This window comes from Parus major, chromosome 17 (genome assembly GCF_001522545.3).
Source record: "Parus major isolate Abel chromosome 17, Parus_major1.1, whole genome shotgun sequence".
Lineage (NCBI taxonomy): Eukaryota > Metazoa > Chordata > Aves > Passeriformes > Paridae > Parus > Parus major.
Window position 1 is genome coordinate 5,442,004 of NC_031785.1, and position 16,706 is coordinate 5,458,709.

General features: G+C 45.5%; 1 protein-coding gene across 2 annotated transcripts; it reads right to left on the reverse strand.

The window, feature by feature from the left end:
• Window positions 1–34: 34 nt before the first annotated feature.
• On the reverse strand, window positions 35–16,387 carry DOLPP1 (dolichyldiphosphatase 1). Of its 2 annotated transcripts, none has more exons than XM_015644762.3 (8): window positions 16,280–16,387; window positions 8,090–8,190; window positions 6,420–6,504; window positions 6,063–6,162; window positions 5,170–5,268; window positions 3,759–3,887; window positions 3,155–3,244; window positions 35–2,652 (listed from the first exon to the last, which is right to left on the reverse strand). In XM_015644762.3, exons 1-8 carry the CDS (start codon window positions 16,353–16,355, stop codon window positions 2,616–2,618), a joined length of 717 nt encoding a protein of 238 aa, XP_015500248.1. In that variant the 5' UTR covers window positions 16,356–16,387; the 3' UTR covers window positions 35–2,615. The 2 variants fall into 2 exon arrangements, with proteins under 2 accessions (XP_015500248.1, XP_015500249.1); XM_015644763.3 differs by lacking the exon at window positions 16,280–16,387 and adding an exon at window positions 15,525–15,732.
• Window positions 16,388–16,706: the final 319 nt, after the last annotated feature.

Sequence of the window (16,706 nt, forward strand, 5' to 3'; positions counted from 1 at the left end):
AAGTAGGCAGAAGATGCAGATTACAAACAACTCACAGAGAATAGAGGAGAGTTTATTACAGTGTCTTACAAGACCTCTTCTTCCTCTCCTTCACTCCTAAGAATTACTAGAAATTCTTAGGAAGGAAGCTTGGGTTTGAAGGCAACATGAAGTGGAACAGCCTTTTACACTGCACTGTTCTCCATGAGGAGATGAGCCCTCTTCCCTATGCTCAATAGGTGCTTCCATATTTATTTTTTCCAGCAGTCTGTCATAACAGCTCGAGAGGCTGAGGAAGTGCCAAGCCACTCCTGAAACAATCCATTCCTTCAGCAGGGGAAGAGAGGTGTGATCTCTGTTCTGGCTTTGTAAGTTCACTTACAAGAGATATAAAGAGAAAATGAATGGTTTTGCAAGACTTAAGTACCAGTTTTCAAACTGAAACATATGGTACCACATGTCAGGGGACCTATCTGATGTCCTGTCCCATCCCAACAGAGCTGGTCTAAGGCAGATCAGATGTCCTTGTGAAAGCTGCAAGATGCCTCTTTATTATGATGCACCTTCAAAGCAGATCCAGTGCTTGGGTCCTTCAGATGTTACAGGATTGTTTATGTGATGCAAGTACTAAACAGTTCTTAAAAAAATGTGTGTATATATATGTATATATATATATACTTGCTGTACCAACTGAAAACAGTTAATTTGCTACCCATAGCTATTTAAACACAGAAATTTAAACAGCCTTCATTCCTGATCTCCTGGATCAGGATCACTTTCTACAGTTAACACTCTGGGTGTCCAACAGCAGCTTCCACTCCACACAAACACACAAACTCCTATAGCAACAGGCACAAATGAAAACTTAAAAAAAAAAAATAACCAGGATGAACAGAAAAAAAAAATCTCACTTCAAGCAGCTTTATAACGTAGGAGTCTGATTAAAGTGGAGATAGTAAAACAGGCAGCAAGACTGAGATGTGACAGTCATTTTACCTCTGCTCATGACTGCATCGAAGGCACACCGATGACCTTTGAGCCAGTTCAGAAGCTGTCCTTTATCTGTGAAAGTTCAAGTCAATTGTGCTTTGAATAAATACTTCTGTGTAGTTACACTTGAACTGCTGCATTATATACTAGAAATACAGAAAGTGTCCATGCACAGCCCTGAAGCACTTTGAGTATAGCCCTTGCCAGGTCAACTCATGGATCACAGAGGTCATAGGCATCACCAGCACACAGAGATGGCAGGCACACTCCCACAGAGACACAGCATCCAGAGCGCCACTGGCCAGACGGAGAACCGGAATGGAAGAAGGATGGAAAGCAAAACTTGCTTGTAGGAGTTCAGCATTCAAGGTTACAGCTGCAGAACCCCAGCCAAGCTACTGTGATAACTGGCAGGAGCCTCTGCTAGGACAAGTTCCCTACTTGGAGTTCATGGATGGAGTCTAACAGGACTCTTCAAGGAATAATTCAGAAAGCAGCTGAGCTAGTTATTAGTAATTTGCCTTGTTGTTCATTTCTGGTTGTCACTGTGTTCATTCTTAAAAATCCCTCCCTAACTTAACAGAAACAAAAAATAAAAAAATCCAGTGCTTAAGACAGAGACCAGCAACTGAATTTTGTAAGGCTTTGGGCTGACTCTTACTGGAGGACAGCACTGCTTAAAACCAACAGGCTTCCCAGTGCCCTCTGCACACTCAGTACAACAAAAGCTGTACAGATCACAGCAACCCTGAGATAATAAAAGTATAAAGGAAGAGATGGAATAAATGTGAGATATGTATGATAATCTTGCCACTTAGAACAGAGTCTGAAAAGGACGCTCTTGCTAATTACACAACAGGAGCAGCAGTGGAAAAAAAAATTAAGAGTCAGTATATTTGTGGTTTTCCTTTGTTTTACACACACACTCCCCTTAAGTGGTATCCATGCAGGCTTCCCTGCAGAATTGTCACTAGTGTTAAAAATCAGATCTTTATAGTCTGTCTTTCTTTTTGTACTTGGTTCCGAAGTACAGCTGGAATTGATTTTGATCTCCCAAACTGACTGTAGAAAGGAAAGTCTTCCTCTCCATTCTGTCACCCCTCCTAGATCCCCTCCCTCCTAAGAAGCATGTAAGAATTAAAAGCCCTAATTAAACATGACCAACTTGAGATTAGTTTTGTCATCTTCTTCCAAAAAAGAAAAACCTGAACAATAAAAAAAAGGGAAAAAAAAAAGAAAAAACACACAATCACCTCACCCACCCCATAAACAATAGTTCCATTTAAAAAAATAAATAAATAGTGTGTATATTTCATGCTGAAAAAAAAAGTCACAGAAAGGATTCGTTTTTGGTTTTCCCTCCCCCGAACACGACACCAGGCATTTTCTCCCCCCTCCCCTGACGTAGACACGATGGTACATCCAACCATGTGCATCTGTGTTCAAAACGAGTTTCTACTCCTGCACGGTCCCACATGCATCAGGGAGCATCCAGCTTAGCTGCTAAAGCAGAGCAAAGGCTTTCAGGTTTTGGGTATGGTCCCTGCCTGTTCCTTTGGTCCGTCTGTTAAAAGGCTCCTTGCTGTTCCCAGGTCTCTGCTCTTGTCTGTCTCCGTTAAAACGTGCCCTGGTCCCCACGTTCCCGGTCACTGGAGCTTCGTACCCAGCTTGCGCTGTCTGTTCCTGCAAGGCAACACAGGCACAGGTGACACAGGGGACCCCAACCCCATCCCAGGGGGCTACAACAAACCAGAGAGAAATACAGGAGGATTAAACCTCTGGTTTAATTAATTAATTACACCTCTGCTTAGCTCCACACAAAACTAAAGTGCTCCCACCATACCCACCAGGCAGATCAGCCCTTCCCACTCTCCACACTCCCAGAACATCCACCCCATCTTCAGTATATGCAAGCTCACTTGTGGATGCATTATAAACAACTGCTTGTAAAAACCATGAGCCAGGGAGCTGAAATGCCACTTAAATGAGATTAAATTCTTGAATCACACCCTCTCCAGACTCACCTTTCAGATGCAATTGTTAACCCACAACTTGGTATTTCTTTACTTCGAGCTATTCTACCCACAGCAGATGAAAATTATTTGCTACATATCAGAAAATGAATTAATAACTGCATTTGAAAGGTCAGAGCAGCAACAGCTCCTCCACTCCCAACAGAACTTACCTTGCTTCTGCTCTCGTGACTGTGTATTCAAACCACAGGATGTTAGGAATGAGGCTGGTATCTCGGATTAAAAAGAACTCTGAAATTGGCCTGAAAAAGGACAATGTGGTGGAAAGGGGGAAATAATTAGACTTTCTCTACTGCAATTTTGATTTTTAAAAAAAGCACAAAACCTGCTCTAGTTAGCAGTACTATTCTATCACTTCAGGTTGTGAAAAGGCTTCTTTGTTACATTTAATAAAAAACATTTTTTTCTTTCCTTATACAATATTTTCAGACTATATTACATTTAAATAGCTCTGCAATTTGACTAGATCATTAGACACATTCATTAAGAAAGGTCTGCTGTTCATCTTGCAAAGCTCCTCCTGCATGCTGCTGCACCTCACAGCTTTAGCAGGGCTTTACAAAATGTAGCAATTGATTGAATTCCCTCTTACCCATCCTTATCAAGGACACATGATCCTTTGTGTATGCGCATGCACAAGAAAACATGGAGGAACAAAGTAGGTTACACAACAGCCAGTATGCAAAACTGGGACAGAGCTCAGGAATTCTCATTTCTAACATCCATAACAAACCTCCACAGAATAAAGAGACTTACCACGCAGCTATCCTCGGGAAGAGGGGAGTTAGGATCTCCTGTGTGAAGGCAAACCAGGCTATGGCCATGATGCTTCCTGCCACACCTCCATATAGGACTTGGCTCCAGGTGTGGTAAAGCAAATAAACCCTGCAGGGGAAAAGAAGAGTCACCAGACAGGCTTTAAAACAAAAGGAGCCAAGACTCAGGAGCTGAGGTGTCACTGGACCCACAGACATAGGTGCAAGTTATCCTCCAGATGTTAAAAGTGGGTGTCTTTTTTCAGTAAAAAGCTAGCAAAAATAAGGGGCGGTGGGAAATTGGGGAAAAAATTCTTCCCTGCTATAGCAGTTTCAGCTTTGACCACTTTTAGTTTGAGCTTAACTTAATAACCCTCACATTCTTCTTCATCCATCTTTGGATCAGCTCAAGAACTAATACTGTTAGTTCCCACAAGAGACTTTTCCAAAGGCAGTAACAGGACAAGTCCCCTCCAGGCCACCAAAGCTGGGGCTTAAAGGCTTTTAAGAACATGGACAGCATTTTTTATTTTGGTGATTTTGCTGCTCTCCAATGTGACAGGCACAGAAGCTACATGACCAGTGTGCTCACTTTGAGTGCAGCTACTCAGAGCTGCACTGTTGGCCTGTTATATGTGTGCACAAGCTACATTCAAAATTCCTTTTGCCCATATATAATTATGATCATCTTATCTGACCTTCTGTCTAACACAGGCCACTTCATTTCCTCTAATTTTATTTTAATTAGACCATATATCTCTGACAAATTTGTCCTGCCAGGATTTTAAAATAATTAGTAATAAGTAATCAGCTGTAGCGTACAATCAACTGTGCCAACAGGTAATTACTTTCCTGTGGAAAATGTGACCCTATTTCTAGCTTGAATTTGTCTGTTTTTCCAAACACTGGAGCTCACTTTACATTTAATCTTCTAAAGAGAAAAAAAATAAAAAAATCATGATCACAGTTCCATTTTCTTTATCCACCTTAATACAACTAAATCTTGCAAGCCAACGAGCTAAAAATGTTTTGATTAACTAATGCTCAAGCAAAACAATGGGATTGATCAACTGTAGCAATCTGCAGATGCTGGTGTGCCAAGGCATGGGGCAATGCTTCCACACTTAGTGCTGGAAAGAGGGCGAGGCAGCAGGGCTGGATGGAGTATGGCACTGGAGCCCATGGGGAATTGGCACAAGCTCAGCTGATTTGGGGTTTTGTAAATGCTTCTGTGAAGCACACACATGTAGCACCTTTGTTTATTGGCTCTCATGGCAACACCTCTATGAAACTCTGACTGTAGAGCACAGTGGAGAATTAGGTGGGAAAGGCAAGATAAGGAATGCCAGGGCTGCTGGCTGAGACAGGCCACGAGGCTGTATGAGAGCAGAAGACAAACAGTTGCTCCATACCTACTATATGAGACTAGCAAAGCCACTGTGACGAGGCAGATGGACAGCACATGTCGCCATAGTAAATCCAGAAACCTTGCATTGTTTGTTTGGTGCATTCTGAAAGAGATGGAGAGCCATTAGCATAGGGCAGGGGGCTGAGCAGTCCTGACCTCCCTCCCCCTGAAACCCTGGGAAAGCTTTACTCCACTGGGGTCATGGGCAGCTCAATCCCATCTCAGCAGCAATCTGTCCCACTGGCAGCAGTTAAAGAGCAGCCAAGAAGCCATAAGTGTTTCTCTCCAACTGTGATCAGGGATTGCTCACACTGATGTGAGAGGCAAGTGCTGAGCATATGCAAAAGGGAGTCAAGACAGAGTCCCTCCATCACCCACAGAGCCAGGAGGAACTGTGGGTTTTGTCTTCCTGCACACATAGAGCCACAAGACAGAGCCATGCCCCAGCAAGAATTTTGCCAAAGCACAGGTAAACCCAGTACTTGGTAAGGGAAGTCAACTAAAAAGTCATACAAATGGACAGCTGTTATCCAAAAGATTGTAGCTAACCCCACTGAAACTGAGACAAAATGAGAAAGCAGCTCTTCATTTCTCCTCCTTATCCTCCACCTCTTCCCTCACACTGGGGAACCATCACAGCTTAGAAAAAGAAAACTGGGAGACCTTTACCCTGACAGGTAAAAGGAAGCCCACTCACATACTCATTTTCAGCCATGGTAACTCCAGCCCTACATTCAGATTGAGACAGACATGCTCCAATCCCACATGAGCCACAATAAGTTGTGCATGTCCTCAGATTTAAGTCCATTATCCCACTCAAGGGTCACCCAGCAAGAGAGCCACCCATTTCAAGTGTTTCAATATATTAACAGCCAAAACCTAACCTGAAAATTTTACCTTAAATAAAGGAACAGAAAGGAATAGACAGAGAAAAACCACATGAATTGGGAGTGGCTGGACGGCATCCCATATTTTGTGGTCACTGTTGAATGGGCTTCTGGGAAGAGAAGAAAAAACAGTACAGTCAAGGTATGGTCAGCAGCTGGAAAACTCCAGATATGAAGCCAGATCATGCTGCTGGAGGACACACAAAGTTCTCAGGACATGTCCCTGCTCAGATGGCTCTGTCAGCCTTTTTACACCCAAACATCCACAACCAATGTGAGGCAAAGAGGGAAAAAACCTTCTAAACCCCCAGTCAGCATTCCACCCAAAACTCCCCTGACACCACCACTCTCATGGTCCATACCTTACCTTCACACGGCCGAGGCTCTCGGATTACATTTTTTATTAACCAGTTCACTCCCTCGTTGAACACCAGCCCTCCCAAGAAAGAGATCTGTGAAGGCAAGACAGCTATGTCATCCCCTCTAAGAGGTCCTTCTACTTACCAGGCTCTCTCTGTTGACAAAACCCCAAACATTATGTTCCTAATTTTCTTTTTTGACTACTAGAGTTAAAAACAATGGCTTCCGAATTCTACACCTAAGGAAGAAAAACATTTATTTTCAGCCCACTTCCTATTTGACAACATGTTGTGTATATGCAGCTTTTCAGCAGCTGATACACAGAAAAACAAAAATGACAATGTAGGGCACTTCTGCCAGCACCTTACACCAGCAAGTGCAGAAAGTGACCTTTTTAATAGGGAAGGTTTTTGGGAACTGGCTTTTCCTGATGACCAACAGGGGGAGTGCAGACACTGTTACTTGGGTAAATAGTTTAAAATAAAGGTGACTTTTTAGGCTTTCTGGCTTTTCCCTCTATGAATATTTTCATATTGAAGCAGCTGTCTTCAGTCTTAGAAGAATCCACATTCTGAGCTAGGCCAGGCCTGGTAGCATTTATTTTTACTCTTCACAGTTCATACACCTCCCCTAAATTAGTCCTGCTGCTGTGATCAAATTCCCAACTAGTGATGACACTCTGCCTCCTTAGCACTCACTCCCATTCCACATGATGAAGCAATTTTTCACTCACATCCTGAGCCACAGATCAGGCTGCTGCAAGTCAGCCAGTGTCTCTCTCCAGCCCAGTGATGATCTCCCACATGAAGAACTGAGAATAAACCTCAACACTTGTCTCATTTCCAACACCAAACAAATCCCTGTATTGAGAAACCTATATATCTGTGCAATAATGACTCTGGCTTCTTCTCTCTTTTGGGCCAACACAAAACCTTTGAGTTACCAAAACTGAACAGCTGTCTTCCCTAGTTAAAAGTCCTATTCCCAGGTCCCTTGGGCCACTGGTTCCCATGATACTGTGGCCCTATGTAGATTCAAAATGTGCTGTCAAAATCCTTTCAGTGGCCCATTTTATCTGTTTGCTGAGGACAAATGTTACAATAGGTTTGTATGTCCTAGAGGGAGTTTATCCATGACACTGATTCCCAACTACCTGGCAGAGCATTTTAAGAATTTGGATTGAAACAAGTCTCTTCTGCCCCTGGTATTCAAACTCACATTTGAAAAACAGCCCTTAAAGACAGATCCAGTCCCTTGGAAAGCTTTAGGTTTTATTTTTATCCCCTTTTCTGCTTCAGTAGTTCAAAGAAAGTGCTGCATCCCCCTGAGTTACACACACCATTTCCTGCATATGCTGCCCAGTGCTATGATCCTACTGGATCTTGGGAGTGTTCCCACTCTGCAACAGCATTCTGTACTTCCTCAGACATCTCCCTGGATGGTTCTGGACAGATAATGTCCAAAACACACCAGAGTAACACAGAAGTCAGAAAAGGCTGAGCAGCCTTTTAACATGGTCCAGGTGCTAAGTGTCTCCTGCTGTTCCCTGACAGAAAGATGGCTTTCCTCAGCTTGCTCCTTATAGAGAGAAAAAGAAGTGTGAATACAGGAGCCCCAGGTGACAAAGGAAAAGACTTTTGTCATAAGGAGAGGCTGGGAAGGGAGAGAAGGACTCACCGTGTGAAGCTCTCTCTTGAATATGATGAGTGTTACAAAGCCAACAATAATGAATATTGGACCAAGACTCAAATAAGCTAAAAGCTGGCCAGAGAAATCACCTGGGGAAACAAACAAGAGAAACAAATCAGTGTGAGCTTCACAGGTACTTGCCTGCCACCATAACACGGGTCCATCAGAGCCCTGCATTACAGAGCAGAGAGGCAAACTCAGCAGTGCAGCAAGTCCCTGTGCTCCAAAATGACAGAGGAGCTGAGGCAAGGAGACAGCAGTACTTCCATGCAGGTTCAAAATCAGGGATGAAAGGAGCCTGGAATCATTCAGTAGAGATTACTGCCACCCAATGTACAACAATAACCATGGGTGTGGGCCCAGAGCCACTTTAATCCAACATGAGCACAGGCTGCTGCAAAAGAGGCAGCATCTTTCCCTTCCCCTCATTCCTATTTCTTTTCTGTGCCAGCAAACAGTCCCCAAACAAATCCTTTTCCACTCCCTCACTAATATGGGTTAGTTTTCAGCTGGATCAGCTTCCTAATCTGTCTCACCATGTGTCTGCACGAACACTAGCATTAGCAAAATGGGAAGGAAATAAATAGCTAAACATAGCAGGAGATGTCAGGGAAATAAAGGAGACTCTGTCTTTTTAACCAGTAGCCCACTTGTACCACACAGAAGGGGATTTGGGCCTCCAACCCATATAATTAACAGTCTAATTATCCTCCAGGAAGAATCAGGGAGCAGCTATGGGACCTCACAGAGGTCATAAGGTCCCTCAAAACCTTTATTCTGAACAGAAGTGGGCAGCAACAGTAAGGAGCAGCTGTGCATTTTGATCCAAGTTTCTCTTGCCTCTCTTCCCCAAAAAGGGAACACATACAGAAGAATTCAAAGAAAAGATGTCAGCACAAATTCCAAGGAAACAAAAAATTATCACAGCAATTTTGCTCCAAGATCAGCAATTCATATCAGAAGAGTGAGGACTGTCTGCCAGAGAATCTTTAAATACAGAAGTCACCACAAACTTGCTGTATGAACCCAGCGAGCGATAGAAGAGATGGGTACTTTTGTGTACTGGTTCTCACAGACCAGATCATCTCCATCCCATCAATGAACACAAAAGGCTCAGCCCCCACATAAATTTGTCCATCTTCACTCCCCTCAAAAGAAAACAGGATGCCTCTGCCAGGCTGAGCATTGGACTCATTCCTAGATCAATTCCACTGCAAGATATTGAGTCTCCCCAGCCCACGCACCCGCATTTCAAATCAGCACTTGGCCAAAAGGACTTTAACCCCGGCCTCTGAGTGCTGGAACTGATAAAAAAAGAAGTTATTGCCCTTTTACAACAATGTTCATGCTGCTGATGTTACTGCCACAAAGTTGTGGTTACATCAGGTATAGTACATGAAAGCCTCTGGAATTCCAGAGTCTGAGTTAAATTTGGGAACCAGCAGCAAGGATTATTAGCAGGAGTTAGGTGAAAGGAGGAAGACTTGGAGGAAAAAACCACCAAGTACACTGAGTCTCCACTCAAGTGAGGTTCTACTTTGTTTTTAACCTGAAAAGCATTAGAAGACACTGAATTTGAAACTTTTCTTGCTCCATATGGCAGGGTTGTCTTGCATCAGGCGTGTTCTGAATGTTCCCAAAGCAATGGATTATAGTAACACAAAGGGGATGTAAGTGACAGTACCAGTTACCTGGCAATGGAGAATTAAGTCCCTTATGATTTTACATAAATCACAGAGTCTCGACAAAATGAGTACTGTCATCAATGATGAAGGAATTCATGAGAGAAGCCACCTTGTCAAGAGACAATTAAACTACCCAGAAAGCCTTAGGAATACTTTCCAATAGTCTCAATTCCAGTATTACCAAATAAAGAGAGCTCATCATCAAGAGATCACCATGTTTCAGATCATTCACTGTTAATCCACGGTACATAAAGGCTTAGCACTTCCACACTAAAAGCCGTAATTTTGTCAAGAACAAACCAAACCAGATTATTTATCTTCTCAGGGGGTTCTATTTCTTGTGCAGATGGTAGAAAGGTACTTAAGCAAGTAGTCTTTTAATTTAAATAGGATCAGCAGTAGCGAACTCAAAATCCTCTGTTATGTTACATGATGAAACTCCCAATAAATCAAATTCACAGGCACAAAAACCACACCTGAGAGGGGAACCATCACTCCCAGATGTGCCTACAAGCACCAAGTCCTTTAGTCAACACAAAAGCTCCTCAAGTATTTCAGTAGTCCATTTAAAACAGAGCAGATATCACTAATAATATTTCATGTTCCTGTGGCTAATGGCAATTAAACACAGTCACATTCTGAAGCCACTTTTTCTAGGGGAGGCAAATAAACAGCTGGGCACTAACTGAAGGCAGCACTGCAGCTACCCCAGGAACACACTAATGCCATCACAAACGGCCCCACTGGATCAGCAGCTCAAGGCAGAGCTCCAGTGACTAAACCAGCTCCGAAAGGACTGGAAATCCCCAGTGGAGAGGCAAAGTGAGCTCGGAGAGAAAGGCCAGCGCTGCTCAGCGCACAGTGCTCCAGGGGCCTTGGAGCGTGATTACTTCTGTCACTCCCGTCTCCTCTCACGCTCCAGTGCGCTCCGAGACTTATTCCCAGGGAAAGGAGACGTGCAGGAGAGCCACAGCTAAAGTCCAGTCAGATCTAGCAAGAAGCACCCCTGCCTTTTTTTATAAAAATTAATTTGCCTTTAATTTACTAAACTTGGGAATTTGAAAGCAGCTCCTCCAACCAGCAGGAAGAGAGAAAAAATCTCTGCAAAAATGCAAAAGGAGAATCACTTAACATACCTTGTGTTTCATTTAAATTCTGCTTTTTTAAAGTCCAGCTTTTCCTGGACATTATTTGGAGCTTAAAAAGCAAAAATAAAGGATTCAACTACCTCATTTTTGGGCAGCCAAGAGATAAGTATGTGCAGCACTATACATAGCTCAGACACACGCTATTTTTTTCAGCCTTCATTCAGCATCTACTTCTGCTCCAATTCAACATTTTACCCAGCATCCTGCCAGTGGAAATAGCTGAGCTTCACCACATCTACTTAACCTGTATAGGATGTAAAAATGCGAATCAACAGCCCCCAACCACATCCTACCACAAAACTGAGCCTTGCCACCGCCACTTCCTATTGAAGGATCTATTTGTGGCACTGCCACTGGTTGTGTGTTCTTGGCTAAGTGTATATGTGCAAGTTGCACAGACAACATGCAGTGTGTGTGTCATGGGCATTTACATCACTAAATATTCATGATATAAAAGAGTCATTTCCTCTGCTTGTATCCCATAACATGAGCTGTGGGACAGCAAAAATATCAGCAGGAGCCTTTAAATTATGGCACAAAGGCAGGAATCAGACATAACTTCTGCAGGGAGATTAAACAAAAACCCTGCATTAAAGCAGCCAAACTAGAGTGGGATCTGCTTCTTCCAAGAGATTCTGCTCAGCTGTGGAATGAGCCTTGATTTGTGAGCTCCCACCCCGCACAGAATCAGAGAAGTGTTATCAGAACAAACATTCCTATAGGAGCTGCATGTGCTGATACTGAGCAGCAACAAGAACTGCTGAGCCAAAGCAGACACAGCACCAGCACCTTTGAACCTTTTCACCCACTGACTGATTCTGCACACCTGCCCCTCCAACTCTGCCTGGCTGTGGGAAACATCCTGGAGAAACTGGGAATAGTCTGTCACTCTGCAGAAAAAAAGGTTTGGCACACCAGGTTTCTCTCCTTAAAGAATTTGTCCAGTGTGAGGAGGTCCAGAAAATCCCAGAACTCTAAGAATCCCAGCTGCACTGAAGAGAGGAAGTTTTCTTTCTTTTCTCCAAATAATAATAAAAAACCCAAACAAACCAGGAACTCAATGTTTCTCCAGTGAAACTCACCCTACAGGCAGGAAGTCCCTGAAGATGAGTTTTAAGTCTGCAGCACAAAGTCATCCCATGCAAAGCAATGCATACGGGAAAAAACAACCCTAATTATACCCATGACATGACAGGATTTAGTTCGGTTGTTATCAAACAGAAACCCTCAGACTCAGTGCGTGCCAATACCTTCACAGTAGCATCCAGTGCTCTGCAGCAGTCCAAAAGGCAAGAACATTTTTAAAAGCACAACAGAAGTTACTGTTACAGCACTACAAAAATTTATTATGCAATTCTGGTGTCACCAGCTAAAAAGGGAGAGTACACACAGAAAAGACAAATAGAATGGGGACAAAGATAAGTATGCGACAGCAGACGTCCAGAAAACATCAAACAAATCATATTTTCAGCTGAAAAAGGAAAACAGATGATAGAACAGTTCCATAAAGTCATGAATTATATGGAGAAATTGACAGCAAACAATTGCTGCCTCTCACTGCACATGAGAGAGTGTTTGATGAAATTACTGAGCAGTGAACTTAAAAACAGAAAAGAAACAACAACCACATTAAGCTACAAAGCTCAGTGCCAAAGATACTGTGAGATCCAAAGCGGAAATGGATTCAAAGAACAATTAGAGATACAGCTTTTATACATCCATCAAAGGACTTAACAGCCCTGATGCAATCACCAGCTCATTACTGGAAGGACATAGGGAAGAAGGATTATTCCTGCCTACCTGCCAGCAACCTGACACTATGCCAGATCATTCCTTGGTTTCACTAAAGCAGAGCTGGTAATATGAAATGCTCCAGGATCAAAAAATTCTGAAAGCAGCATCAGGCTGTCCTCTGCAGCAGCATGCTTTAGCACACCCATGGCAGCACTGCCATGGCGGATTTTTTTTCTCCCTATGTTTAATCCTAACATTCCCCATGGGTAGTATTTCAGTCAGGTCTCCAAGATTCCATTCCTCAGACCAGTCTGCAGTTGATTACCACAGCATTCATCTGCTGTTTCTCATTTGTTTTGCTCAAAGTGAACATCACAGAAAGCCCTGGAGAGGTGTGTAGCCACACAAGCAACTAAGGATGGATTTGATGGATCACTATTGATAAGGAAACATTAGATCAGACAGGGAACCCATTTCTGGAGACACCTCTCCACAATTAGAAGCAGAAGCCCAAATTCAGGCTTTGTCTGCGAGGCAGAAATCAGCAGTGACAGCTTTTTACCCGGTCCCAGGGAGCGGGACCATCACCCATGGCAGATGAAAGCTGGGGTTCTGCACTGGAATTCTTTAGAGATATGAGATTTTCAGAGGCAGTCGCCACAGCGGCTCAGAGCCTCTGGGATCAGCCAAAAGCTGAAGCTGTTTGCCACAGAGCACTGCATGACATGCCAAGACAGCTTAATAATTGATGTTGGTAAAAGCAGGATCTATTTCTCCTTCCAACCCCTCTCAGCAGCACAAGGCTACATTAACTCCACTGTGCTGAGCATGCTGCCAACATCACTCCTTTATAAATATACATTACCTAGATGCTTTATGGACCTGGACTTCAGATGTGCTCATGCTGAACATAAACTGCTTTCTAAATAAAGTTAAGAGCACTTTCCCCAAATCCAGGTAAAAGCATCAGACCTACTCTTTACTGCAAGTCATTATTTTAGACCAAAATGTTGTCTACCTTGACTTAGTAAAGTCTTTGGCACTGCTTTCCACAGCATCTTCCTGAAGAACATCCATGGCTTGGATGAGTGCTCTGTTTTCCAGTTAAAATACCTGTCCAGGCCCAGATCGGTGGGGAATGGAGTTAAATGCAGCTGGGGCTGGGCTCAGTTCTGAGGCAGGTTCTGTTTCATACCTTCATTAATGATCTGGACAAGGAGATTGAGTGCACTGTCAGACAGATCACTGATAACACCAAGTCTCTTTGCACTGGACACTGCAAAAGCTCCACCTCAAATCCTGGGGTCAGTTTTGTGCCCTTCACAACAAGAAAGACATTAAGGGCTGAAGCATGTCCAGAGAAGGGAAAAAAGCTATAGAAAGGTCTGGAGCACCAGGAGCAGCTGAGGGAGCTGGGAGGGCTCAGCCTGGAGAAAAGGAGGCTCATGGGGGGACCTTCTGGCTCTGCACAACTCCCTCACAGGAGGGGTCAGTCAGGTGGGGGTTGGGTTCTGCTCCCAGGGAACAGGGACAGGAGAAGAGGAAACAGCCACAAATTGCACGAGGGGAGGTCTGACTAGGATATTAGGAAAAGCTGCTTCACAGAAAGTGTTGTCCAGCCCTGGCACAGCTGTCCAGGACAGTGGTGGACTCCCCATGCCTGAAGGGGTGGCCTTGACAGTGCTGGAGGAACAGCTGGACTCCGTGATCTAAGACACATCTCCAACTCAAATGATTCTATGAAAACAAATTAAACTTTTATACGTCCAGCTGTTTTATTGTTTTAGTCCTTTGTCTCCACTTTATAGGCTTTCATAAATACATGTTTTATCCAAGATAAACACAGTGCCCATCTCCTCCATACACAACCCTCAGCTGGGTGGTGATTTACCCCTCCACACAATCATCTCCTCCCTCTGCCTAAGAGCTCTCAACGCAGAGAGAAAATAATCAGGTTATGTCACAGTGTTCAAGATCTGACAGATAACCCTTGTGCAGCGATTTCCACCACCTTCATTTCCCAAACCAATCCAACAAATGCAGCATAGGACACTCTGTGTATACTGTCAGGTTCAGATAAGGAGATAAGATACAAAGATGAATATATCAGTACTACTGGCAAGATTGTTTCCCATCTCTCCCAAACTGACACATTAATATATTTGAGAAGGGGGATGGCAAAGGAGCTTACAGCATGGAGGAAAATGCAAGACAGAAAAAGGAAATGCCAATATTTCACATAAAGCATTACAGAAAACCATGAAACAGCCATAAGCGGGAGGGCCAAGAAATAATGTATCTCCAGTGCCAGGTATTTTTTCAGTGTTGTCACATTTCAAGTCTCCTAGCTAAATGGGCACTTTCAACCCAGAAGATCCCTAAGCACTTTAAAAGCTTTAGGAATTGCACTACTGAGAGGAGCTTTCATCAGGAACTAAAATCCAGCTATTGAAACAGGACATACAGCAACACTTCACGGCAAGTTGGGGGCTCACTAAAACTGGAAATACTGAGAATAGTGTTTAGACAAGACTTGGATTTTGAACAAATTGTTAATACTACAACTCTGATGCATCATTTTTCTATTATCTCTGATTATAACAAGCAGCCAAACCCAGCACAACACAAAGCACCCACAGGAGCTCCAAAGGACTACAGGTACTGACGGGACGCAGTTTAGACATATGCCAGCTGAACACAGACCCACTTGCTCTTGCACACTGGCACATCAGGAATTCATTCCCCCTAGGCTGCTGGTGTGCAGGGCCTTTGTGGATCATACCTGTCCCAGCTGGAATAGCCTATCTTGCACTTAGGCACCTATTACTTCTCAACATTGCCAGGACCCAAACCCACCTTGCCAAGAGCTGAGCCACAAAACATCCTGTGACTGAAGTCCTCGGGGCATTTCCCTCAGCGCTGACCGACCGAAGTGCTCCCACCAGATCCACCTGGGACAGGGACACCCTGCCACCCCCACTCCCAGCACAGCCACCAAATTCCCCTGGCAGCCGAGCCCATCCCGGGGACATGGCCACCCTGCCACATCCCCGCTCCCTGGGGTGTCACGAGGGCCCCCAGAGTCCGCTGGCACGCTGATACACCAAGCCAGACCGGCAGCACACGGAGCACGGAGGTGACACCGACACCAGCACGCTGCTGCTGGGGCGGCAGCGGGGAGCTGCACACCGTGGGTGGGACCCTCGCCTCGAAGCCGGGGGCACCACACATGGCCAGAGGGCTGCAGAGGCGGCGGTGTGGAGCGGGCAGAGCGGCAATGGAGGGCCGGGCACCTCCGGGATCCTCGGGACAGAGCCGCCCCCTCAAGCCCATTCCCGGTCCCCTTCCCCGTGACCCCCCCCCGCAGCCCCCAGCCCGGAGCCCCCACCGCGCATGCGCAACGCCGCTCCCGCCGCGGCTCTCAATCTGGCAGAGTGCCTCGCCGCCCCCAACGCGCACGCGCGCCCTGCCGCCTCAGAGCTGCTGCTCAATGGCTCACTATTTGGCAGCCGCCAGCGCGGCCCTCGGCAGCGCCGCGGAGCGGCGGGAAGGGGCCCGCCGCGACCGGAGGCGCGGTGAGAAGCCCCGGCGGCGGCGAAACGGAGCGTTACCTGCGGGATACTCGACGTGAGTGAGGGAGACCGGCCGCCACGGCGCGGGCAGCGAGCACTCCCCGACTGCGGCCATCTTACCCGGATACCGGGCCGGGCCGCTACGGCCAATCGGGACGCTCTAGAGGGGCGGTGCGGCCAATGGGCGGGGGCGCGGGGAGCGGCGGGCCAATGACAGAGCGCGGCAGGTGAGGCGCCGGGCAGCCCAGCACCGCCCAATTAAACATCCAGCCCGGGGAGTGCCTTAACCAATCGGCTGGCCGCACCGCGGGCCGGCAGTGGGCGGGCGCAGGGAGCGGCACAGCCAGTCGGAGGAAAGGCGGGCGGCAGAACGTTTTCTCATTGGCCAGAGATGCCGTGCGGATGGGCCAATCAGCAGCTCGCCCTGGCGCCAATTCTCAGCCAATCAGCGGCGGCGCCGGAGCGG